The following is a 27,880-nucleotide window of genomic DNA, read 5'->3' as shown; positions in this document are numbered from 1 at the left end:
ATATTAATTATAAATATAATATTATATTACTTATTTATTTATTTAAATTTAAAATTTTTTTAAAAAATTAAAAAAAGGGTTCCCAAGCAGGTCATTAGATTTCATGCCTAAATATCTCATTTATTGTAATATGGTAAAAAATATAGTATAAAACAAAATAAAAAGAATGATGGTCAAATTTATTGACAACCCTTATACTATGTTTAGAAATTGGATTCCTTCTAAAAACCGCAATAGTGCGGCGTGGTTTTTTTATGAGTGATAGGCCTTATTACGAGCAATAATTCTATGCTAGTGACATGCCGCACTTTTGCGTTTTTAGGGAGAAAAAAAATAAAAACGAAAATCTGAAAAAAATATATTTCTCGGTATTCGGAGATAGTTTTCCAAAAATAAAAACTGGATTATATGCGCCCAAAGATGCTTTATAAGTCTATATTTATTTAAAATAAATATCTAAGACCGTTACGATTTCAGAATACATTTCAATATTTTTCATGAAAAATTCACCTAAAGTGTGCCATTTTTTCAAAAAAAAAGTATAAGAAATTAACACGTGGGTGTTCTACTCTTACATTTTAAATACATCCCTTGATCGATAAATACAATAAACAGCACAGGGAAATTTTTTTGATGTAATGAAACACAGTGATCTGGTTTCATCCGACTGCGTTTTCTTTTAGTTTCAAAAACTACTCTAGTCCCAGACTCTAGTCTATTTACAGATAATATTTTTGAAATCCGTAGTCTCTACCACACGCGACCACAGGGGTTGAGCTGTCAAATAGTGAAGTTAGACGTCATTCATGTCAAACCTATGTACTTTTCTATTGTCATAAAAATATTTCTGCCGTGTCGGAGACGAAACTTTAAAAGGGCAGTTACTAACCAAATTACTACTAACACAGTTTTTAGAGACTTCTTTATATTGATGGAAAGGTGAGTGAATAAAAAGCCAGTTTTATATTTGTTTGCATTTATACTAGATAAAATATTTTATGACCATATTTAACATAATTTCTCTTGCCTACGCGTACTCTTACAAAATGTTAATGTTGAAAATCTTTACAGGTGTGGTTATTTATAATAAAAAGCTACCGTCACATCGACATGTAATATTTTTTTGCTAAATTCGTACCTTTAAAAATATTGGACGTGGTAAAAAAAATACCGCTGGACGTAATTCAGGTTTGATGATCGATTTACTTACTCTTTATTTTTTTCGATGTACTAATTACCAACGTATACAAATATATTAATTAACTAAAAAAAATGGTTTAACACTAATACACACATTTTTTTATTGTACATAATTAGAATATTAAAAAAAATGGTAGTTGCATTGCAATTGTTTTGAAAAAAGGCATTGAAAACAAAGTTAACAACTTTGTATGCTATTTTATGTCCAAAATAATTCTGTCACCTGAAATTTTGCAAAAACATTTCATTTACTAGTTACATTCTTTGTTATGAATAATCTATTTTATTATAATAAATATAGGTACTCATTTCAGAAATAAAAAATGGCTGACAAAGAGCAAGTGATTCAAGCCTTGCGAGCTACACTAATTTCGGTTAAAGGTGCACTTACACTAAAGCAATGTAACCGTAAGTACTCATCAGAATTTTAGTATAATTTGGCTGAGATAATTTCTTGATATAATCAATATTTTTGTTTTTGTTATTTTAAGGTGATTATAAAGAATTGCAAGGGGAATGGATACCTTTTAAGAAATTAGGATATTCAACTCTTGATCAACTGTTCCAAGATGTTCCTGGTTTTAAAATCAGAAATATTAATGGAGAATGGTATGTTGATGCTGTAGCAAGCCAAGAAAGTCAGCATATTGCATCCATGGTTGCTCGGCAGAAATCAAGCAAGAAGCCAGCAAAACTGAATTATCCTGTGAGTAAATTCTTAAGTGGAAAACAATTGTTTTTACAATTTAAATTGCTTTTTTTATATGAAATTAATTAAATTATTTCATACAGAGTCGATTTCCAAAAAAACAAGGATCATGGCGGAAACCAGCACCAGCATCCAATTATCAAACAAACTATAATAACCAGTACTCCAGTCAATATTACAGAGTTAAAACTAACACTCCTTTTAATAATAACAATAACAGCTACAATGGCAAGGTAAAAAAATCATTTAAAAAATATTTATTAATTATTATGAAGAAATGCAAGATTAATTATTGATATGTTATGTTATGTTTCAAATAAATTTCTGTTTAGGCTAATAAATATAATAAAACGAATGAAACGAAAACTATTTATCCAAACACGAAACAAACTTTAACGAAAACAATAAGCGACAATGGAGAGAAAGTAACATCAAATGTGACAAAGAAATTTTCTTCGCAAATTTCACGAGATGTTATTTATGGCGAAGAGGTAATATAATTACAATTTAATAAAATATACTTTAAAAAAACTAGAGAAATTTTCATTTGTGTTGTTGTTTTTTAGTTAAAGCATTCCATAAAAAATGAAACAGAGACTGATAACAAAAGCACAGGAAAAATTTCAGCGTCACAGAGATTATCAAACTTACGAGACAGACTGAATACAGATTTGATACCATTACAATTACCAGCACATAATAATTATTTGGTAAGTACACTGTTAATTGCATTAAAATTCAAGTTACTCTATGAAGACAAATAAACTATTATAATTATTACAGGAAAGTAGTGATCCTGTGGCGCATGTTGTTCAAGCCCATAATTTAGAACCTCCACCAGATTCAACATCTTCAATTGTTAAACTTGAATGGACTTGTAAGAAATTGGGCTTACCACAACCAGTATATAAGGTTCAAGATATAAGGCCTAAACGAGGTCCTGTTAGTTATGATTGCACTGTCAAGGTATGGTGACTCAACTAAACTATGCACTATGTATATAACTTTTAGTATATTTTGTATGATTTGATGTCAAATATTTTAAACAGGTTGGGAATGCATATTCAGTGTCATCATATCCAGATTCTTCCCCAAGTGAAGAATTAGCTAAGGAAGTTGCTTCAGAAAAATTGCTCTTAAGCATACAAAGTTCAGAAGCAGGTGGATTGCCAACTTCTTCCAATAACAAAGCTATAACTGGTCTGACAGAACTTGTGTCTGAACATGAAGCAGGACTTTTTGCCAGTATTGCTCCTCATTTGTATAGGTACATTAAGTTCACATATATACTGTTTATTTGTTCATTTATTAATAAACTAACAATTAAAATATTGTTTAAGGGAGAAATATAATGAAAATTTGCCTAACAATTGGTTAGAACTTGTGGAGAGCTGTCCTTACATCATTAAAGATAAAGTTGTTAATGGACTTCTAGTTCTTTTACCTAATAATGAGGTGAGTGTAACTATTCTACACAAAATATATTATATTATAATATTATCTGGGTACATGGGTTTATTATATATTTATTTTAGTTTTCAAAGATTCAAAAATCAATTATTGAAATCATACTTAAATTATAAAGGTTCTTATAAGTCAAATTTTTAAATACCAGTTAATATGGACTTATGAGAATAGAAGTAAATGTTATTAATTTAATATTTAACAATATTATTTCTTAATGTATACTTCCTGGGACCTGTCTTAATATGTGATTTTCACGTTTATTTCATGTTCTTAAAGGATTCTAGATTGACATCTATTGAGACAACTCTACTTGATGATACCATAGATAGTGACTTACCAGCATTACAGTTCCCTGAAGATGACTTTTGGAATGTTTACATAACAGTAGCTAATTCAACACTTGAAATTTGGTTAAGAATAATTGGTCCACAGTACAGTGTAAGTTTTTTTAAACTATTTAATACAAGCAAATAATAAATTTTCTTGGTGTTAAAGGCTTTTATTTTCTTTCTAGGATCTTTTTGAAGTTCTTCTTGCAGATATGGCTAAATATTATGAACATTCAGGTGCAACAGTTGATAAATCAATGATTATTATAAATGCTTGGTATGTATATTTTTACTTTTTGCCTTATTATATATCATACTTAGACATTATAATCTTCTAAACAAACTTACATGAAAACATTTATGATTTTTTTTCTCAGGTATGCTGTAAACTTGGATGATGGTGGATGGCAAAGGGCTAAAATATTAGACATAGAAGATGAAACAGCCACAGTGTTTTTGGGTGATCATGGGGATGATGATACAGTTTACTTAGATAAAATAAAAATACTAGAACCTCAATTTAGAAGACTGCCTGCTCAAGTGAGTTTTCCTGCTGAGATTTAATTGTTATACAGTTTTGTAATTATTGAGTTGGTTTTGAGAAATCCCTAAAATATCATTTTTATGTTAGACTAGACAAAATAATTTACAGAAAAATCAATATAGTAAAGACAATAAGTATTCATCAAGAAAAAGACTTAATTGTAATAATTGTATTAGTATTTTAATCTGGAAGCCATTGGAATATTGAATTATTAGTTATTCTTTTTGTATAATTAAGATTAACAAGTGAGTAGAAGGATTATATTATGTTACAGTAAGTATTTCAATGAGTACATTTTAATCAAGCAAAATAAAAAAGAAAACAATAATTATTTTTTTGATAAAATATTTAACGGTCAAATTTTATAGTTCAACGTTTTTGAATGTTTGTTATGTATAGGCGATCCTGTGCCGCTTGGACGGTGCCGAGGAGTTGTCGGCTAGCGCTATGGGCGCGGAGCTGGTGGCGCGGCGGCTGCCCGGCGAGGTGCTGGTGGCCGCGCCGGGGCCCCGCACCGACCCCGCCGACCCCTCTGTGGCCCTCGTGCTCTATGACACGTCGACGCAACGCGACCTCAACTTGAACAAAGAAATTGTGCACGACTTCTGCATCGCCGGCGCATTCACTTTGACACAGGTGTGTGCACTAAAATATAGTTTCTATGGGATGATAATTACCAGGTGGAAATAGTGTTTCACGTCTTTTATTTAATAATTAACTTATCGTATTCTATTAAATTTTCAATAAACATGAAATATTTTGACGATTTGTACGTGTGGCAACAGAAGCCGTGCGAGGTGGAGGTGGGGTGCGTGACGGAGGAGGGGCGCGTGTGGGTGTCGCGCGCGGGCGGCGCGGCGGTGGTGCGCAGTGCGCTGGCGCTGCTGACGGCGGGCCCGTACCGCCGCCCGCTGCCCGCCGCGCCGCAGGCCCCGCCGCCGCACGCCGCCGCGCTCTACATCGTGCGCACGCTCGCTGGCGACTGGTGAGCTACCTTCTCTATATACTATGTACACAACTAGCTTTCCGCCCGCGGCTTCGCCCGCGTTTAAAAAAAAAAACCCGTTTCCGTAGGATTTCCGGGATAAAACCCATCAAAATATCTCTATACCAAACTTCATGCAAACTGGTTCAGTAGTTAAGGCGTGATTGAGTAACAGACAGACAGAAAGAGTTACTTTCGCATTTATAATATTAGTATGGATTTTGTCTGGCATTTCTGTGTCTAGTTATTCACTTAAACTCTTATATCTTTTTTTTTTGCTTTTGTGTATACTGGTTATAGTAAGACTTAACATCTTTGTCTAATATTTTATATCATTTTTGTGTCCTGCTGTGCTTGTTTACCTCTCCCGATTATTTATCATATTAAGAATGTAATATGATTGCTTTTCGTAGGGTGCGATGCACTATAATCAGCGGTTTAGATGGCGAGGGCACGGTGCGCACGCTGCTGGTGGACAGCGGGCTGATCCTGCGCGCGCCGCTCTCCTCCCTCGTCCCCCTGCAGACCTTCTCGCCGGCGCTCAACGCCTACCCCTATCAGGTACGCACTTTCTATACATAGATATTCTTTTTAATAACAATGTCTCTGATATAGCCCATTCAAAGGCAAAGGTATTTTAGAAGCTGATGAGCAACAATGAGAGCAACTCTGCATGGCAAGAACAATGACGATAGCATGGAATAGTATTTGTTTTGTGTGTAAAATTCAATAAACAGCAACAAAAACTATAGCTGCCAACACGTAAGCACCTGCGATTACGAAAGATCTTCTTCTTTCTTCTCCGTGAAAGACAAGCGCGTCACAGTGAAGCACTCTTGGAATATTTCGCTCTGCAAACGATGCAAGTGCATCATAGTGAGCACTTTTGAAACTGTGTGCGTTTGTACTGGCTCATCCCGTAAGTGCAACACAAATGCCTCATGAGCACTTTAAGGGTGCTTTTCCACGAATAATGTGCGACGATGTGTACAGTCACGTGGTCTCCTCTGAAAATCAGTGCAGCAATACATTTTAATTAATGGTTGCTGCTTTGCTGACGGGGAGTCCTTTTTGCCACCATTGCTATATAATATGTATTTCCTGTTCTGTATTAGATTATTAAGATTTATATTTTTGTAATTGGTGGCAAAAAAAAAAACACTTTCTGTTTCTATTTCTTTCTATTTCTATGTGTAACGAGGAATGTGTTTCAAAGCGTTTGAAGCGATACAATTGGTTATTAACAAACACATCCCTCGCTACGCTGGTGGGAACGCTGCCTAATAGTTCAGGATACATCGCCCATTTTTGCAAGTGACTACTATCAAGCTAATTTTCCGTTTGTAGCTTTATTTTGATGAGACGCCCAATAATTTCGTGTACGAAAGTCTCGATTGTGGTAGCTAACAGAGATAACAAGGATAAAAATTTTTGATTTGATGGTTCTCAAATATTTATTACTAACTGAATTTTTTTTTGTTCAATCTCAAGATAATTACCTAAATTATTCGAAAAAATATTTGTCCTACAAAATCTATGGTTGGTTCAAAGAGTCCCCCTTTCCAAAGTGTATCGATAACGAGGTCATCATAAATGATTACTAACAAGCTGATTTTTTTGTTTTCACTTAGTTAATGTTTATATAATTCAACAGACATATTGTCCTACAAATTGCGTAATAAATATTTGAGAACCATCAAATCAAAAAATTTTATCCTTGTTATCTCTGTTAGCTACCACAATCGAGAGTTTCGTACACGAAATTATTCGGTGTCTCATCAAATTAAAGCTACAAACGGAAAATCAGCTTGATAGTAGTCACTTGCAAAAATGGGCGATGTATCCTGAAGTATAAGGCCGCACTCTCCCGTCGGCAGGCGATGCAAGTGCGGCTGGGCTCCGCCGAGCGCGCGGCGGCGGCGATGGCGGGGCGGCTGCGCGAGCTGCTGCTGGGCGTCAGGGTGCTGTGCCGCGCGCTGCCCGCCGCGCCGCATGCACAGGGCCCGCCGCACGTCGAGCTGTTCGTGCGCACCGGCCCGCAGAAGATACTGCTCTCTGTGAACAACTCGATACTCGCCGAATACGACTGCTTGCAACTGTGAGTGTGTATCCTATTGTAGGTATTGATAGATGTACCCGCAAATTTTAGAAAAAAAAAATTGTCTTTAATATGTTGTTCTATAGTCTACTCTGTTCACAAATAAATTAGGTTGTTTCTGTTCCAGAGATTAATTAAAAAAATAGGCAGAATGATCATTTTAGTCATAAAATAGATTCATTTTAGTAAATACACCATTAATTGGTAGTCTACTCCAACTTTATGTAAAACAAGATGCAAGAATTAAGTATTTTCTTTATTTCTGCTTTGGTCCTATAATAAACTATAGTTTAAGAAAATAGTAAAAAATTATTGGGCGCTGGAGCACCTGCAGCGTCTAAACAGCAAAATACAAAGTTATTGGTGACGTAAACATTAAATATTATGGATATACCACCATAAAGCTTTTTATTTATTTTTGACGGATATATTAAGTACTCAATATTAACTTATAAAAGTAATATGTGTATTGTACTCCCTGACTTGATACCTGTCCTTAAAAAAATTATACTATTAGGTCGACTGATAAGACTTGAAATGCGTCATACTTATTTAAATGAAAACTAAAGAGCTATTAAACATTAACAATGTATTCAAACCCGTTTCACAATTAATTATATGAACATATAAATAAAAAATCATTATTTTATTTATGGCATTATAAATTGTCTAGAAGAAAAAGCTGTCTAGTTTTTGCGCAGAATTACTGAAATTGTAACCAATGCTCATCGAATGCACCAAGACCAATTTCTTATCTAAACACAATTAGTATTATTCGATTTCATAACAACATTCCGGCCGTAAATGTGAGAATGACCTGTAATTAGAGCGTGGCCGTTCACCGCGGCTTTCACCGCGGTTACGTCTGTTCGGCATCATTAACGAGCGTCGGCCTTCAACATTTTATTGTTTATATATTAAAGATACGGCTACCGACTTTCAATTAAATTGTATACGAACATACAATAAAAAAAATAAGACTGAGTATTTATATTTTACCAAAATGTTACTGTTTCTTCATGACTAATGTGTGCATGTGCACTTTCTCTAAAAGCAATCGCGAAATATTCTCACACGAATCTAGAGAGAGTATCGTCTAAATAAAATTTATCGTAGAAAGTTTAAAAAACATTTAAAATGTTAATGTAGTTTATAGACAAAAAGTATATTATGTTTTTCGAATTCATTACGAGTTTGATTTCTACTTGAAATACAATTTCGTCATGTGACATAACCATACCATTAAAAAATTGAGCTCCAAGTGGCATTGCTCGATTTTTGCTTGAATAAAAAATAAGCTATTTCCATATAAATTCGGAGGGTTTATTAGTAGTTTATTAGTTTCTAAATTTGGCATGTAAGAACAACAAAATATCTTTTATTTTTCACCAATTAATTGTTTTATTTTATTATTTATTTATTGTTTTTGACACACTAGTAACAACTAGACAGAAAGCGCCTATAAAAAGATCGTCAAAAAGTAATCCAGTGACATTGTATAGAATATTCATTGAAATATACACCTTATCTCGTGGTAGCAATGTTCAAAGTCTATCGTATCGCTCACCAAAACATCTGCCTAATACACGAATAGGCAGTTTTACTTGAAATAATTCACTTTTGAGTCTGATTTAGTATATTTATTTATCGTACGAAATGATAACGTATATGGACCCTTAGCGGCAAGCTGCAAGACGAGGACAAGGAGACGGAGGTGCCGAACCACGTGGAGGCGTTCAACAAGAAGAAGGAGCGGATATTCCGCACGTGCTCGGGCGGCGGCGGGCGCGCGGACGACAAGCCGCGCCTGCTGCCGCCGCCCGCGCTGCCCGCCATCGGACAGTGCTTCGACGTGCACATCACTATGGCGGCGCACCCGTGGAACTTTGTCGTGAGTGGTTCTGCTTTCTAAAAAAAGAACGTTTGTGCCGAGCACACGTGTCAGAAGTGAAACTTCGTTGACAAGAATCAAATATACCAAAATCGTCGCCTTACTCCCTGACGTGGCGGTATTGCCATGATATTTTACTCTCAACGCGCCTAAAGAAGTTTCACTTCAAAAAAAAAAAAAGACAACGTATTCCCACAATAGATAATTTAGTTTAAAGTTTTGACTATAATCTAAAACGCTCGCAACGTGTGCGTTGAAAAAATGTCAAGGGAGTTATTGCTTTAAGAGTAAGAATCAGAATTCGTCAAGTTAGAGGAGTGGAATTAGAAGATAATAAAATGAATTTATGGGACTGTAATTCGCCCTCAATTCCATTGGATTCTAATCAAACATGCATATTTTACAGGTGCAGCCGAACAGTTCCAGGCACACTCTGCAGACAATGATGGAGTCATTACAAGTTGAGTGTCCTAAAATGTCGGAGGATGAAGCTCCTGCAAACCCAGCCAGCGGCGAACTCTATACAGCATACTACGATAAAGATTCGTCGTGGTATAGGTACATACTTGGGGTTAAAATAAAAATACGGACCTTTCTTTGAGAATGCTTTATTTTGTTTAAATTAAAATGTAGTTAATATTAAGATTAGCACGCCGGCTACTGATGATAATATATTGACCTATTTTTGCTTTGAAAGTTAACATTTTTAACGGCTTCTTTGTAATTTCAATTAGAGATTTAAATTGTATGAACATAACTTCATAATTTGGCAAAGAAGCATGTCAATTAGTAACAAGCAACACTCATTGTACACAGGGTGGTGATAGCGAGCTGCGTGTCGTCGGAGATGGTCTCCGTGTACTTCTGCGACTACGGCGACCTGGCGATACTGGCGAGGGGCGCGCTGCGGCCCGTGCCGGCCGCCGTGCCGCTCGCGCGCTCGCTGCCGCCGCAGGCCATCAAGGCGCGCCTCTACGGTGAGCACGCCTGCACACGCTCAAGCCTTGTATCCACTTGTATTGTATCCTCAGGCGAATGAGCGGCTTATTTGGCCAGCCGCTCATTCGCCTGAGCATGCTCAAGTGGATACAAGGCTTTACACGTACGCACACGCACTCGCACAGACACGTACTTACTTGAACACACTCACGCGCAAGGAGACACGCTCGCATACACACTTACATGTACGCACACGCACTCGCACAGACACATACTTACTTGAACACACACACACGCGCAAGGAGACACGCTCGCATACACAATTACACGTACGCACACGCACTCGCACAGACACATACTTACTTGAACACACACACACGCGCAAGGAGACACGGTCGCATACACACTTACACGTACGCACACGCACTCGCACAGACACATACTTACTTGAACACACACACACGCGCAAGGAGACACGCTCGCATACACACTTACACGTACGCACACGCACGCGCACAAATATACACGCACACAGAGATACGCTCGCATATAAACTCTCGCGTACTTGCACGCATGAGCAGGTGCACAGAGATAAACTCGCATAAAAACACGTACTTACTCGCACAAACGTACACACTCGCGCGAGCCCTTGCTTTGTCATGTTTAAAGCCACTCTGACAATGATCTAAAAAAATGTTACAATGGAACAGCCACATCACAGGGCATTATGTCTATATGTGATGTGATATACATACATAAAGTGAGGAGGATATACTTTTAGTATTGAAATTTGCTTTATACACATAGTATATCTACTGGCTAAACCTGGATATATGCTCACATCATCATCATAGTCACACAAAATAATTTCTGCGAAGGTAGCGTACATATTTACGTTTTGTAATTTTTCAGATGTATGGCCTCTGCACCAAGACTGGTCAGTAGAAGACTGTTTAAAATTCCAAGAATTGTGCGTCGAGCAACAATTCGTTGCGATATGTAAAGATGTCGGGAAAGACCCGTTGAATCCCAGCGAAGCCTTGCTCACACTGGACCTTATTGACACATCCACTGACGAAGACATATATCTCAACAAACAACTAGTGGCCGAAGAAAGAGCGCGGCTCGGGTCCGCATCAACCGAGAAGAAATAAACGACGTTACACGACCCGAAACCTTGTGTTTTACCTAAGCTCAGCTATACTTCATGCTTTGCTTCATATGGGTTTGACCGTGCGTGTAGTTCACTTGTAATCTAATGAAGAGGTATCCATTATAAATACATTTTCCAACTATATTTATATAGAAACAGATGATTTATTTTCGGTCAATAGGGAAAAAATACTTTCTTTAAAGTAGATAAAAATATCTCAATACATATGCATCAAATAATCCGTAATATGGAACCCATAAAAACTGCAAGTGAGAGGCCATATTGTACTGTTGAGAGCGTGTCGGCTGACAGCTGTACAAGAATTTACGATGTATTGTGGCATGGCATCCTGTGGGTAATAATCGATTTGAGTATTTATTCCTTTTTACTTATGGCTTAATATACTTTAACGATTCCTATTGTTTATTCTAGTTTTTAAGCCAATAATGGTTCTTAGTTTAGCGTTTTCTTTTGTTGCTGTTACATGTTTAATTTTATGAACATTTATTATGTTACTGATTGTTTTGATAACAAAAATTCCACTTTAACAGTAAGTTATCGTTGTATTCCAAATGTTTCACAAGGATTTTAAAGTATTTTTTGTTATCAATTTTACTTGGTGGAATGTGATGAAAAAAAAAGCAACTTCAATACTCATGCCTAGTTATTATCTCTAGATTTATAGGTAACGTGTAAGGGTTAAGAGTAAAGTATTAAAGCAATTTAGGTTGTTAGTCTTATTTTTTTTATTTCAATTAACGGGACATTAAAATTTAAAATGCCACAAAATGTTGTTACTAGTAGGTAACTTGTATGTCTAGAGATAAAACTTTAAAAAGTTGAGAGCGGAAACTTTTTTGCCTTTTTATAGATGTTGGGTTTACTGAGATGAAGAACAGAAATCCACGAAAAAAAAATTACAGATTCCATTTTTAAAAATAGTTTTTATTCCTTGTTGTTTATAAAGACTGTCGCTGTGTAATCACATAGTAAATTAATGTTATAAAGACAAACATGTATTAAAAAATCTCGAATCCATTTACTTGTATTCCATATTAAAGAAATAGATCGTAAGAAATAGGCAGTTAATAAATGTATCCGCATGCCAGTTAAAACATTTATATCACTTCTCAATTGTTTATTATAATAGGAAAAAGTTTATTGTCGTCCACTTATAACTCAATAAAAATATCTGTATTTGAAAATGTGTTAATTATTTAAGTAGTTCCAACTTCCATATTTTGAGAAAATTTGTTTATGATATAACTCAGAAACTGTGACTGAAAATTATTTACCATTTAAAAACATGTTATTTGAGTTTATAATTTGGTATTTTATTTAATCCAGTCTTAATATTATATTATCTACGCATATAATGACAAAAAAATATATTGTATGCTGTAGTCAAGATAGTAGCTGTATAAAAGGCCGCCTTTACACCTGTAAGTTACTTTCGTAAAAATTATGTAACTGACTTACGGTTGCATTTACACTTAAAATAAACTTACAGTAAATAATGCTTACGTAATTTTTGTGAGTTTAAACTTACATAAATTATTACACGCCCGTTTACATTAAATCAGTAGGGCAAGTCGTAAGAAAGGGCATTAAAATACCGCCAATTTGACACATAAACTTCGTTAGTACCGCTGCCGCTCTTCTTTTTCTTTAATTTTGTCACTTCTTGGCTAAATTGTCCTTTCAAATTATGCAACTTTCTAATGATTTCATCTGGAGTGATATTAAACATTTCGCTAAGTTCAACATGTAGTGAATTTGTTTTTACGCGGTTTTTGTATTATTTATTTTTGTAGTCCCACAGTATGGGACGTGCTTCAAAAGCGGTAATTAAAGCTTCTACCTCGTTTGGTGACCAGATTTTATTTTGTTTTTGTTTAGAGGACATTGTTTTGGTGAGTTCTCAACTTATCAAAATAATTCAATAAGCTGCGAGTCGCTTCCGTAAGCAAACTCGAACACGTTTAGACTTGTAATTTTTAAATTTACGAAAGTTGTAAAAAATTACAGTAAGTTACTTACAACGAGTGTTTACATTTGAAAATTTATCGTAAGTAGCTTACGTAAGTGACTTACGTAAGTAAAACTTACAGGTGTAAAGGCGGCCAAAGATAAATTTGAAAATATCAAATTAAGGATAGGTGTGGATAGGTGTCTAAGACAATAAAATAGTTCTTTTATTGGGCCATAGGCAATTATTGTACCCTACTCTGCCTAATCGTATAGATATTTCGGCCCTGTTCTGAAGAGTATCTGAAGAGATATAAAAAGCCTACTAAAAATAGTAATTTTGATAATCCATCCACCTAGGTCTAGAATCCATCCAAGGTTCTAGACGTTGGGATTTTGGTCCAAGGTTCTAGACGTGGTTGATTTTAACATAATAATCGATACAAGGATATCGATATTATGATGAATACACAGATGAATACATATAAGTACATATTATACGTTCCGAAATCTATATGCGTTTTTTGTCGATCTTGTTATTTACTCTGTGATCATAGTGTTTAATCTGTGTGTTTAATTATATTTTTTGTATCAGGCAATGACAAAAGAAGTGACAATTCTGGTGTCACCTGTCAATGTCGAATTGAGTTTGAGACTTGAGAGCAGAGAGACGCTGTCCACTGATATTCTGTGCTGTTGTTTAGAATTTCACCCTAATTTTATATTATTTGCTGCTGATATAAATGAGATTATATTGAATTATCACTCGTTTCATACTAGCTACAAACTTTCTTCTCTGTAAAGCTAAAAATTAAAGGACTTGAAAATGGCATTAGCTCTTCAGAGGCGTGCTAATGTAGGTTTTGATATGTTAAAAATATACTTCTATTAAATTTAGTGTTTTGATTTAATTTAGTTGGAATTTTTACAAACTTTTCACACAAACTTACGATGCCTTACACTATTATATTATTATTTATTACTTTATTTCCAGGTCAGACTTCCTCCAGAAGTAAATAGGATCCTCTATATAAGAAACTTGCCATACAAAATATCAGCTGAAGAAATGTATGATATATTTGGAAAATATGGAGCAATTAGGCAAATAAGAGTGTAAGTTTTATTATTCAGTATAATTTTGTATGAAATATCATGATATGAAACAATGACTTTGTAGGTATAGATTTTAAGTTATGAATTATAATATTTTTTATTCATGTTTCAGTGGAAATACACCAGAAACAAGAGGAACTGCATTTGTTGTATATGAAGATATATTCGATGCTAAGAATGCATGTGATCATTTATCAGGATTTAATGTATGTAACAGGTATTTAGTTGTCCTATACTACAGATCTAACAAAGCATTCAAAGGAATGGACATTGAGAAGAAACAAGAAGAAATTGATACACTTAAAAAGAAATATGGAATATCATCAGAGGACTTACGTAAATAACATAATATGAAATATGTATTTTAATAAACAAATCTTACTTGTAATGTAATTTAAGTCAAATAAATGAGAAACTTAAATATGTTGTATTTTATTTTATTGTATAATAGGTTACATTAGTTAGTCTATTAGATAAATATAGATATAGAGGATAATGTTGATTACATGCTTTATATTAGCTTCACCTGTATGTTTGTTTGTAACCGACTTCTTTGGTCGCGATTTTGACCCACTTTAAACGGCCAGATTTTGTTCAAACTTTGTAGATTTATTGAGGACCGATGACAATACACTAATTTGATTATATGACTAATTTGAAAATATTATTATATTATTTCATTTTAAAGCACATACATGATGAAATTTTAACAAATCTATTCTCCATTGTACATTGACTGCCTAAAACCTAGTTGGTTCTTCAGATAGTTATCACCCAACTCATTTAGGAACCCTAGTACGTGCTAGTACTATTCATTCATTTGTTTGAGGAGAATAGAGATTGAAGTAGAGATACCAACAACATTGAATTTCCAATATTTTGTAAATGTTTGAACTCAGCAGTATGAAATAAAATCCAGCTGGGATATGACTATGATGAATATGTTATGAAAATACACCTTGTCTAAAATGAGCTCCATCGTTGGACTACCTACTCCCTTTTTTTTTTACACATGTACAGTCTACCTAATAATTTTGTTTACAATATGAAATTAATTTTGTGTCTATAATTTTGTCAAGTTCTTAAAAATTTTTCAATTTGAAGAGTATGATTTAGAACAGAGTAATGGATGTAATAGAAACATTTTCTTCACCGCAGCATATATTTGGATGCTATGCAGTAGCCATAGGTGGAGTTACTGTTTTATATTTTTTTATATCGGGTAAAAAATGGGTGGCATGGATGTAGAGGGATAATCAAAAAGGAAACAAACTTTCGTGTTTTTAGAAAAAAGTATATTTTGATCAATTAAAATATTATAAATTTGCAAATAAGAAACATCTTATAAATGCAATGCTATTTTTAATTTCCTTAAAAAAATCTTAACTAATACATAAGTATAAACAAATATTCTTAAGAAAATAATAATTAAACCCATTTTCTGCATTCCATGTAAAGATTTTGTGCTCATTTCAAGTACATAGATCTTAACAATGTCAAATAGCTGCCTGCTGTGTGATACCCCAACGTTAATATTAATTGATCATTAATACTATATTTTAATAACTAAAATTGTATAATTTATTATTTTTTGCTAGCTTGATCTTTACGAAGGCCACAATAAAATTTTGAATTCCAATTATACAATATGAATTATATATTTTTTTAGGATATGCTCTTGCAAAATGGATGTATAACCCAGTCCATTAAAAAATAAGTAAAATATGAGGTGGATCATTATAATTTTAATTACAGACTGGGTTATTGGATATACCTATAAATACAAGTAATTTATTGAAATACCCGACTATGTAAACTTATATGTTGGCTAGACTGTAGTGGGGATATGAATTTATTATTTCATACGATTCAGAAATATTACAGGCTTTTCAGACGGCATCTGCTTGTCCTTATAAAGCGCTCGATGAGTGATAGTTGGATAAGTACATAATTAGATGCTACATTTCGTAGTCGGGTAACATTTTTGTATTATCTCTTTCAATGTGGGCTTTATTAATCATTCTTCAATAATGACACTTAATCAGCTCAATTCTGAATTCATAACTTTTTAATTAAAGGCCAGTAACACTTATAAAACCTATGTTTACAAATATAATAAAAATAAGATAACCTAAAAATACTGTACTATTCATTTTATTTAAGTAAAATAAAATATAAATCCTAGCATTACACCAAGGGTCAAACAGCAAGGTCCATTTTAAACCTTAAACAGGTAGGACTATAATATTAGAAATCTTATCTTGCCACTGTTATATAAACATTTAATGGAGCACTGTAAGTACTCACTAAAATTAAACCAATATGAATTTTAAGTTGTTAACCTTCATTAACAAATGCACTTACAGCAATGTTAGCGGGTTTGTAATTATGGTTTATTTTACATATTTAGCAAATATAACAATATCATCACACGTCACTACCTGGAAATTGGAATGCAAATAATATTAAAATACATGGTTGTTACTAACAAATTTAAGTTATAATACCTAAGTTTTGGTGAATGAAAATACTAGAAAAATAGTTTATATACAGTTGATATTCCGAGACGCATATTACACACGAGTCAAAAGACTTTGGCGATGATCTTTAGTGATCGTATGCCAAGTAAATGAGTACTTTCTATAGAGACAGGTAATACATTTAGTAATAAGTGAGGTGATGAAAACTATAATTCTAATGAGATAGATACGCTCGCAATATCTGTATACAAAGTATTTAATTGTACTTATTGTTCAAGATCAAAAGTATGTGTTGTACTCCATACTCTTGCACGCACAATTCACAAATCTTGTGGTACTAATTTCAAACATTTCGTATATCTTTACAGATAATTACAAACCTTATATTATTTTAAAATACATAAGAATTACTTTATTTAAAATTAGGTTACCATAAAAATTTGGTCACCGCATAATTATTATTTCATTGTCTGCATAAAATAAAGTTTTGTTTATAACTTTTGATAGTATAAAAACACTGTATCGTTACTCACTATAATGGTTATAAAATAAAAATTAAAATAAAACATTCACAAAAGAATATAATTATCATTACAATATAAATATATTCAATTGATTAAAATAGATTGCTGTAATTTCGTTGCACTAAAACCAAAAGGTATTTATAATTAGCTTAACCGAGCTATACATTGTATACAGGTTGATCTCTGCACAGACCACCACGACCACACAGTGAAACGACACTGCATACGATAAGATTCCGTTCCTCCGTCTCTTCTTCAGTTAACTGTTTGTAATTCAGAGCTAATTTGCATTGAACTACCACTTGACGTGATATTTCCTCTGTAGCAATTCGCGCACTTTTACAGATTAGCAGTCGTAAGATGCGGTGTTAGTGGCGGTCGCGTCGGGCGGGCGTTATTCGAAGTTGGAGTTGAACATGTTGATGTTGAGGTCCTCGAAGGTAGCGGATCCGCTCTGGTCGAGGATCTGCAGCATCTCGGAGAGCTCGTGCGGTGCGTGCGCGCCCTCCGCCGCCGGGCCCGCCGCGCCCGCGCCCGCACCCGCCGCGCCGCCTTGCCACGCCCACATACCTGCTTTATAACATTTATTAGCACCTGTCACATAATATAGCGCCCAGCTTTAAAAAGTGCTAGTAATTTCATGATATGGGTAAAAAATTAATAGGTTCTTGATAAGTGTACAAAGTTTGAATTAAAATGTATGTTAAAAGTGGGTTTAAATGGATTATAAAGGAGTTGTATACATACGAGGACAAACATACAATCGAAGCTCATAAAAGTTCTAATTTTCAATAAATAATTGGCACTAGTTTCACCTAGCGTTATTCCTCAGGCATAACATCACACAAATATATTTCTATTGATAAATATACTAAATAGTAAACATGAATTACCGTGCGTGGGATGGTGGTGGTTGTGGTGGTAGTGCGCGGGCGGCAGGTAGGGCGGCGCGGGCGGCGAGCGCGCGGGGCTGGCGGCCGCCGCGCCCGCCGCCTCGCCGCCGTACGCGTACCCCTCCGCCGGGCCCGCGCCCGCGCCTGCGCCCGCGCTGCCGCTCTGTTCAAATACCAAATATTTATTATTTTTTACACGTTTACTTACTACTACTTAGAAATATGACGATGTTGGTTAAATATTAGTGATATGATATTACACATAATTAATTTTAAAATTAATTGTTGTAATATCAGAAATTCTTCCTTGGTCAGATTAGGGTCAATACTGACAAAAGTAATAAGCCATATTGTATTGTAACATTATGAAACACGATTATATTGTGTTGATTAACAAGACTAAACATAACTAAATGGATTAAAAAATAAAAATAAGTAAAATAACAGTAATAACCCATACAAGTATTATCACTTATGGAAGGCAAGTGTCCCAAGTGGGAACATATACGAGCTGATGATGATGAATAAGTAATAACCACAGTTACCGGTCGGAGCGTGGTCCACGTGGTATGAGGCGGCGTGTTGGCGGGTCTGTGCGGCGAGTACTCGGGCGCGTAGTGCGCCGCGTACGTGGCGCCGGCCGCCGCGTTGGCAGCACCGCCCACGCCCTCCACCGGCGACCGCGTGCCAACGCCCGCACCACCTGTATTTTCGAACGCTGCTATTGACAAAAGCTCTATTTTATTGTTATCGTGATAATATTTTTTTTAAATAACATGGATAATTATTATTTGTGCTGAAACTTTGGTGCAAGTTTAAGGTGGCATTAGTACAAGATATTAGTGTCTGCATACTAAGTGATTAATTTTAGAAAATAGATGAAAAAATATGAATCAGTATGGAAACAAATAAATCTACATAAATGAGACAAAACCAATATTGCATTGTGTGTAGAATCTGGTAAAATATTTAAATTGAATTAATTACACATATCACTCCCGAGCAAACTAATCGAGTTTGAATTTGTAGACCAGTAATCAATTGCATTATAAGTGTGTATGATCTGTGTATTTATGTATATAACAAATGACCGTACTATGAAGACCTGTGGGCGCATGGTGCTGCTGGTGCATGGCGGGCGGCGGCGCCTGGTACACGTCGCGCTGCCGCAGGTGGTAGTCGTAGCTCTCCTCCGACACGCTCTCGCCCGTCGTGCTGCCCAGCGAGCGGCTGGAACGTTTAGGACATTAAAATATTTGCTTAAATTAAAAACAAAACTAAAATTTAAGATGCCAGGGCCAAAATGTTTTATTTCGATTCCATTTTGTTATTTTATATAGACCATGTTATCGTTATTGTTATATTTATTTTATTTTTTACACTTCATCAAGTAATTTTAAGTATATCATATCTTATATATAAAAATGAATCGCAAAATGTGTTGGTAAGCGCATAACTCGAGAACGGCTGAACCGATTTCGATAATTCTTTTTTTATTATATTCCTTGAAATACGAGGATGGTTCTTATCTAGAGAAAACGTAAACATGTACCACGGGCGAAGCCGGGGCGGACCGCTAGTTACTTATAAAAGAACTAATTACTTAAGAGTTTTACAACACTATTGCCATAATATCAGTTGTAGTGTATCATGTACTTATCTGGTAGTAAATGTAAGCTTCTTATTGAGTTGAATATTACTTACTTTGCCAAAGTGTTTGTACACACAATGTACTCAACGTCATCATTATATGGATTCAAGAATGCAAATGCAGATGTTCTCAGCCAGACCCATTCTCTGCTCTTTGTCCGAAACCGATACATCAGTGAGATTATTTGTCCTTTTAATTTTAAAACTGTGAACAAAACAAATACTTAGTTGTAGGACAATCTAAGAATATTAAGAAAAATGTCTGTTAATTTGATTAAAACTCTAAAATTCCAGTCCAATTCAATTCCAAAATAAAAGTGATAGTTGAATGTTAAAAGTTCTTCAATTAATAAATTCTCAACATTTTACAATCCATTTTTCTGGCCATGTCCTAAAAGATGAGTGGTATTAAACAAAAACTTTGAATCTATTTAATGTTAAAAACATTCACTAAAGATTGAAACAGGAACATTTTTTTACTGTCGATAGGAAACTGCTACATAATGTATTTTTTGTCAAAAGATATAGAACCAATTTAGGCTTCAACAGCGTTTGTCATCAACTTTCTTAGTTTGATTGCATATAAAAGCGTTTTACATAAAAATTTTACTGATTAGAATGTTTTCTGATGAGAATTTATACTACGATTAGAAGCTATAATTTGATACAACTCAAAATGCATGTTGTATTGGCCTGTAATTGGATCTACATCTTGCTATGCATGCTAATTTATGTCACATACTCAAAATATATTATAAATATAAGATGTACATCTGTTGGCAAATCAAATAAATAAATAAATAATTTAAATATACTACTTTCCAGCCAGAACCACCGTGAAGAGAGAGAACCTAACAAAACTCACCTTGGTCGAAGTTATCCCTCATGTGCTGCTGGTCCTCCGGGTGGTAGAACTCGTAGCAGAGCTTGCCGAGCAGGTCGGCGGGCGCGTAGCCGACCACCTGCGCGGCGCGCTGGTCCGCGAACGTGAAGCGCCCGTCCACCGAGTGCCGCGACACGAACTCCACGCCGCCGCTGCACAGGCTGCTCTCCGACGCGTTCGGCGTAGACGTCACCTGCGGACATAGCATTTGGGAAGTGCCTACGCTACGAGAGTGCTACGCTGTTAAACCTATACATACTTATATCTCAATCAATGCAAATGTAATACATGTAAAACCTATAAAAACTATTATAATATGGATGTAGTATGACAGTTTTACTAAATCTCTTATTTGTATAAATTGTAAGATCGTTTAATTGATAATAAACAATGTTTAATTTACCTGCAATCTTCCAATAGCCACTAGACAACAATGAGACGCGTGAAGTTCATCTTCAACGGGGCGATCCATCTGCATACCTGGAAACAGATCTGATTTCCCAAAACGCATAAAATATTGAAAGTTTTATGTGTTATTCAAACGGTTAGTCAACATCACCAACCACCTGATCAAAATATTACAAAATTAATAACAAATTTAGAGAACTATATGAGTTTCAATTCATAAATATAAGATACAATAAAACGTAAAATAATGCTATATTTTATTTTACCCAACAAAATGCAGCACTATATCGAAATTTGTTCAGGCAGTCCGCGACAAATAACACGTATCGCATGCAACAAACCTGTCGGCGGCCAGTTCTTAATGTACCCGGTGCAGTGCACGACCGCGTAGTTGTGTCCGTCGTGCGACGGGCCGAGCGAGTTGCGCGCCCGCAGGCGGCCCAGGTGCGCGCTCTCCGCCGCGCCGCCCACGCGCATGCGGCAGATGAAGCCGCGCCGCGAGCCCATCACTTGACGCATGGACGCTGGGTGCGTGGTAAATACGAGTTATAATTAATTAATGTACCGTGAATACACATTTAGTACTATTGTCTATTACAAGTAAGTTGAAAACTTCGATCTAACTAAACCTACCAAATAAATCAATCGCAATCAATGTATAATCCCGGACATATCTAAATTGTATATTATTATTATTATTATGGTTAATTTGTAATCTGTTTATTGGAAAATTGAAATGTATGTGACAATATTAATGTAATTTAAATATAATATTGTAATGCAATACCTGCATAAGGTTTCTAATATGTAAAATGTATTATACTCGGCGCGGCCTAAGATGATCCCTATGACACTGACAGTTCTTCTCAAGAGACAAACTTGTAATGGCGTCAGCATTAAATTAGAAACGTATTGGAGGCGTCTAAAAATGGCATTTATTAATTTTTACGTAGCTTTATGCCATTACAATGATATTCCGTTGGAATTATAACAATTCGTAACATTTACGAGAAATTATATCAATCTGACTTTACGTTTACGTCCTTCAAAACTTACATCGTTGGCATTTATCGACTAGTGCGGAAAGTATCGATAAACAAATTTCGATAATGGAAACGAGTTCACATTTTTTCCATGCTTAAGCTGTAGTTCATTCACTATTGAATGGAACAGAAGATCGCAGCATTATTAATTAATTAATTAGGTACCGTTCGCGTTAATTTACTTACCTATGATAATATAAGTTTTTTAGAAAAATTAAATGGGGGATTCCATTTTCATGATAAAATAATATACACTGTGTGACAATAATATACACGGGTTAAAAATTACGAGAAAATGATAAGATGCATTTTTATGTTTTGGCAAACTTTCGTTTTACTTACCGTTTCGTTTACATAATAGACGTTAAAAATTCATTTTATAATATTTGTAAAAACATGTTTACCGACGTGGCTGAATGCAAATCACGCCTTTGCCTATAAAATAGTAAAGTATCGACACGATCCATCATACGAGCAATCACTAAGACGAACTGTCATAGGGATCATCTTAGGCCGCGCCGGGTATAGTATGCAATAAATTATTTGATTTGATTTGAAATAATTGCTGAATAAATAATAATGTACGAGGTTTGGAATTTCATAAAGAAGTTACGTAAAAAACATAAGCAATACTTACATTGATGCCCTTCTTTCTTCACAGTTCCAGTTTTAAGATCTAATATACGCCCGGTATTTTGGGGTTCCTGAGTGCTCAATTGTTCTCGTACCTTTTCGACATCATCTGGATGCACTTGATCATACAAACATGAGGAGTACCATTCACCCTGAATTTAAAGAATTTTTTATTGCATTATTATGAATCGATTCTACTTCAAACAAACTACATGGCATTTAAACTTACCTGGGAATAATTAAGCACAGGAGCTATACTATCACTAACGTATATAATACGGCCTGTATCACATGATACAACAAATAAAAAGCCGTCAGCGGCTTCAAGAATTAAATGTTTTAGCTCTTGATCAGTCAAAAATGATGGTTTATATGTACCGTCTGTAGAAGTATTTCCAGTACCTATAACATGATAAAATACATTTTAATTATCAATCACAATAATTTTGAGATAATACAGAACAAAATGTTGATTTTTTTTAGTACCTCTTAAAGCTTTCATATGTGCTACTGCCATACGCAGTATGGTTAGCTTGTCGGGCTTCCGTGCTAGAGCGGAGCATGTTGGAACCATATCAGACAGTTCCGTAATGTAAGCTGTCATCTTGTTTCTTCTACGGCGTTCAATCTCACAATGGTTTTCGCGACTACAAAATGAAGCAGAACAAAAAATACATTACGGCAGTCTTTATAGGAAGCATAAAATACGAAGAATAAAGAACATTGTAGTTAGTAATTAATTTCTTTTCTATGATATTAGTTTCGTATAGGACCATCGAACGATACGGAAAATCCAGAAAATACCTACTTGAATTACTAAGAATTCGTTTTTAAAATGTTCGTCAATACCACGATGTACCATAACTAGGTATGTATATTATTTCTGTATATATTTTTGTATACAGTAATTTTAAATCGTAAAGGATTTTTATAGAAGTGTTTCTCTTGAGATAGTATAGGAGAAGAATATCGATAATCCAGAAAGAAAAAACGAAAAATCATTATTTTTACGCTGGTATTCAACAAGATCCTAAGGACGATACGACAACAATGTTTATGAGAATGATACGCAATCTTATAGGCTATTATTATGTCTTGATGGAAAAAGCTAAGGCATAATATTATCATAAGTAACAAAAAGTTAATAACTACCTAATATCGAAGTTTCGTTGCGTGATAAGACACGTTTTTAATCAAAACAATGAATACCGCGTTTATGGGAATCATTTAATCCTTAATTATTTCCTATAGTAAAAAAAAAACATTCTTTGAATGAACGAAAGTGTCTTGAGAAACATGTTACCTATTTGCCATTTTTTTATATGCTATAATACGAGGAAAAATTACTACTTTATGTTGTCTTATAATTCATTAATTATAAGACAAATATCATATAAAAATGTCAATAGACTATGGATAATATTTTAAAATGTAAAAGAATATAAAAATATTGATCATGAGGTGGTATTTTAATCTGTTTCTTTGCTTTAAAAATAAAGCATGCTGTAACCCTCCACACTAATAATTTTGTATTTTCTTTATTTTTAGTCGAGATGTGTTACATAGATATATTATAGATAGAAGATATAAAAGTTTTTGAAATGAACTAAATGTCAAACAATTTTGAAACAATTGAAAAGAATGTATATTTGTGCTTCGCTTAAAGGTGCGTCTAAACGGGCAACATTTTTCTGCAATTTGTAGCTGCACTATTGGCAACTTATTGCCCGGCCATCACAAAAAAATTTTTATTGCCACGATGGCCGAGCAATCTATGGCCGAGCCATGTGTTGCAATATGTCTGCAATAGTATGGCGCATGATGCAGACTCCTAATACGGGCCACACAAACCGACAACAATGGCTGACGAAATCACACTCGTCGCAGCAGCCTATATTGTTTTACGAGAAAAATCAAAAAGGAAAAAGCAGAGAATGTGGATTCGACCTTACTTCAATAGGCGTGATTTTTTTTTTGACGATTTTTTTGTGACGATTTTTTTTAAGTCAAGCCGATGTATCGAAATATCGATATTTTTTTCGAATTTTATATCGAACTCCGATATTGATATATTTTAAAATATCGATATATCGAAAATCCGATAATTTAAAAAATATCAACAGTCCAAAAAACGAGATGACTGCACAGAATATAGCAATTAGTCACGGCACGGCACAGCCGCACTCGCAGATAACTTCACGTCGTATAGAAAAGGATGCACTATATCATAACAATAGAGAGCGACTGAAACAACAATAAAACTGGCTGGGCAACATTGCAGTTAAATCGACAGCTCAGCGATCGTCCAGCAACCTATCAAAACAATATCGGCCATTCGCTGCAATGCCTGCAATATCAAACATGTGTCCGGGACATTGCTGCAATATTGCGTAGTGTGTCTGGAATTGCTCGCAATGTTTCCGGCCACTGTGTTGCAGCCACATATTGCAGGAAAATATAGCCCGTTTAGAAGCACCATTACCATTGCAACGAGTATGAATAAATATAATAAAATAGGATTTAATGCTGAAAAATTTAAATATCTATCCAATCAATACTGAGGCCATTGTCATTTCAATATACATTCCAATATTAGTTTTTAAATTTGAATGGGAATAAATAGGATCAGCAAGATGGGAATTTGGAACATTTTCTCATATGCAAGGCAACTCTACTTGTAATTCAAAATATTGTCTACATAACAATATTTATTTGTTTCATAACAATTAAAACATATAAACTATTAAAACATCAAAGAATCTAGGGATTTAAAAAGATATGATGAAAATTTTAAATACCTTGCGAATCTCTCTTTGTCTTGAATATTATCCTCCTCCATCCTTGTGTATTTTCCACCACTTGCGTCGTCGTCATCGGATCTGGTGGTACAAACAATACTTGATCAAATTATAGTTATAATAAAAAATATAGATATATATTGAAATACAAAGTGAGCAAAATGAGACTTTTTTTCTATATTAATAGAGAACGAAAGGAATACAGTAACTTTACCAATTTAATAGACTTGAATTTCTTATTTTTCAAACCATTTTACTGTGTTATAGTCAAACACCGAAGCTTGGGCACTCTTAAGTTGGACTGGTCAAACCTCAGGTCTGGCATAATGACTTTGTCAAAGCCCAAATAAATGTAATATTTCGGCCTTTTACTAAACTATTTTTGTCAGTCGTTGTCTAGCTGAGACATCTTATGCGCGTGCGATGCCTATGCTGCGTTCAGTCAAAGGGTGAAATTCAAATGTATTTTGAGGATTGCCCGATGGCTTTTGCCAAACCTAAGATAAACCAGTCCTTCCGCAAATAGATTGTGTTTTGAGATTTGACTAAAACAATTGCATTAGGTTAACAGAAAGCGAATGACAATACAAATTGTACATAAACAGTTCAGTTATATACATTTATGCAATTACCACAGGTTCAGACATAATTTTATTGAAAGTTTTCAAAAAATTGTTAGAATTTAGTTATATAAAAAACTACATCACAGCTAGCTCACTGATAACTTACCCAATACTACCAGCGCGACGCTTTTGTATTTCCTTTGCTGGGTCAACCCCTGCAAGATAATAAGAGTATTTCTAAAAGATCTCTATGATCCAGTAAAATTGTGTTTAGTGATAGAGAAGTAAATAAAACAAAAATTACATAAAGAAACAAGATCTACCCAATCCCTTTTTTCTATTTAAACAAATGTATTGAATTGATATTTCAATTTTATATTGGCAAGGTGTGTTTTTTAACACATTTGTATTATTCTGATGATAGTTTTAGTTAGTGTAAATTTTTTTGTGGATAAATAAGGATTTCCAAAAGAAGTAATTACTGAAAATACTTTAGAATATTAGAATACTTTAGAATATATTAGCCTTTAGAATTATTTAGAGTTTATAGATTTATTAGTTTAAATAATTATATTTTAGATAAACCATCTGAACCAGTGGTATTTGCAATGAATTATTGATATTAACGAGAAATCTAATTTTATCATACCAAAAACTTATACTTATAAAAAATAAAAATTACAATAAATTGAGTTAAATGAATAATTTGTTAGGTCTATTTATACAAACAGCAATAACTTCAATGTATGAAACATAAGCAAACTATTTGGTTGTATTAAATATTATTGCTATTAGCTTTGTATAATTCATATGAGGTTCTATACCTGTACCTTCATAAATAGGTCAAATATTATGGTGTTTTAGTAAATAGAAGTCATCATTTTATATTTTATCAAAAACATATATGACCATCGCCATTCACAGAAAACATAATCGAAGGACAATCAATTCAATTATACGGCAAGTAAACAGCTTATCTATCATCGTTTTGTCGTTATTTAATTTCTAGCAACGCGTCACGCGGATATGCGAAACAGCAACGTCAATAGAAAACAAGACATTCCATTAATTTGTTTTCTTGGCGAAAAATGAACATCTTTATTAATAATTCAGTAATTACTCTAATAAACTTACACAAAACAAATAATATACAGATAAAAATATATTGCAACAAGTATTAAAAATATTACCAACCGGGGATAGTGGGAGCCACGGCAGACATCGGTCGATACACTCATCGGACCACGCTTTAACTCTACTTTATGTGTAGAATTAAAAAATTAAAAACACTTTAAAGTTTACTATTTTCCAAGTTAAATCACGATGTATGTTTATTTTAATTTCTCAACACAACACACGCCATTTTTCATTTGAGAAGATGACATGACATCGCCTTGCCAACCAAAATTCCTTGCCAGTTGAAAAAAATATTAATTAGGACGTTACCATAGATTATACACGGGACGTTGTCTACGGTTGCAGTTGGTTATTTGGATACAAGTCATTTGGTTCTTTATTTTTGAAATTTAATTTAACTATTAAAATAATGAATTTCCACGTACAACATATTAATTTTTCCTAAATGCTTTCTGAAACATAACCAGTCTTT

At 34.3% G+C, this 27,880-nt stretch overlaps 3 protein-coding genes across 6 annotated transcripts; 2 read left to right on the top strand and 1 right to left on the bottom strand.

Moving 5' to 3' along the window:
• Positions 1–1,131: 1,131 nt before the first annotated feature.
• Positions 1,132–12,520, top strand: LOC123692595 (tudor domain-containing protein 7). Of its 2 annotated transcripts, none has more exons than XR_006751588.1 (20): positions 1,132–1,188; positions 1,515–1,608; positions 1,692–1,906; positions 1,993–2,142; positions 2,242–2,400; positions 2,476–2,619; positions 2,693–2,875; positions 2,959–3,176; positions 3,250–3,364; positions 3,653–3,814; positions 3,891–3,982; positions 4,083–4,245; positions 4,649–4,885; positions 5,035–5,234; positions 5,648–5,795; positions 7,112–7,332; positions 9,013–9,093; positions 9,149–9,223; positions 9,630–9,781; positions 10,040–10,182. XR_006751588.1 is itself a non-coding variant. In XM_045637361.1 (20 exons), the coding sequence occupies exons 2-20, from the start codon at positions 1,524–1,526 to the stop codon at positions 11,314–11,316; spliced, it is 3,258 nt and encodes a 1,085-aa protein (XP_045493317.1). In that variant the 5' UTR covers positions 1,132–1,188; positions 1,515–1,523; the 3' UTR covers positions 11,317–12,520. The 2 variants fall into 2 exon arrangements, 1 of the variants encoding a protein (XP_045493317.1); XM_045637361.1 differs by adding an exon at positions 11,075–12,520 and having other exon boundaries at positions 9,013–9,223; positions 10,040–10,200.
• Positions 12,521–13,942: 1,422 nt separating this feature from the next.
• On the top strand, positions 13,943–14,817 carry LOC123692587 (splicing factor 3B subunit 6). Its single transcript, XM_045637354.1, has 3 exons — positions 13,943–14,139; positions 14,278–14,396; positions 14,509–14,817. The coding sequence occupies exons 1-3, from the start codon at positions 14,110–14,112 to the stop codon at positions 14,738–14,740; spliced, it is 381 nt and encodes a 126-aa protein (XP_045493310.1). The 5' UTR covers positions 13,943–14,109; the 3' UTR covers positions 14,741–14,817.
• A 1,632-nt stretch (positions 14,818–16,449) lies between these two features.
• Positions 16,450–27,673, bottom strand: LOC123706334 (aryl hydrocarbon receptor nuclear translocator homolog). 3 transcript variants are annotated; one of them, XM_045655545.1, is made up of 14 exons: positions 27,466–27,673; positions 26,438–26,486; positions 25,709–25,789; positions 23,397–23,557; positions 23,140–23,312; positions 22,915–23,062; positions 21,576–21,758; positions 21,230–21,318; positions 20,809–21,019; positions 19,998–20,148; positions 19,390–19,523; positions 18,839–19,014; positions 18,294–18,456; positions 16,450–17,973 (listed from the first exon to the last, which is right to left on the bottom strand). In XM_045655545.1, the coding sequence occupies exons 1-14, from the start codon at positions 27,491–27,493 to the stop codon at positions 17,795–17,797; spliced, it is 1,926 nt and encodes a 641-aa protein (XP_045511501.1). In that variant the 5' UTR covers positions 27,494–27,673; the 3' UTR covers positions 16,450–17,794. The 3 variants fall into 3 exon arrangements, with proteins under 3 accessions (XP_045511501.1, XP_045511517.1, XP_045511509.1); XM_045655561.1 differs by having other exon boundaries at positions 16,450–17,970; positions 18,839–18,996; XM_045655553.1 differs by having other exon boundaries at positions 21,230–21,306.
• Positions 27,674–27,880: the final 207 nt, after the last annotated feature.

Source organism: Colias croceus, chromosome 1 (assembly GCF_905220415.1).
Source record: "Colias croceus chromosome 1, ilColCroc2.1".
NCBI classification, from domain to species: domain Eukaryota; kingdom Metazoa; phylum Arthropoda; class Insecta; order Lepidoptera; family Pieridae; genus Colias; species Colias croceus.
Note: the sequence above shows the minus strand (reverse complement) of the source record. Positions and strands in the feature narration are given on the sequence as shown.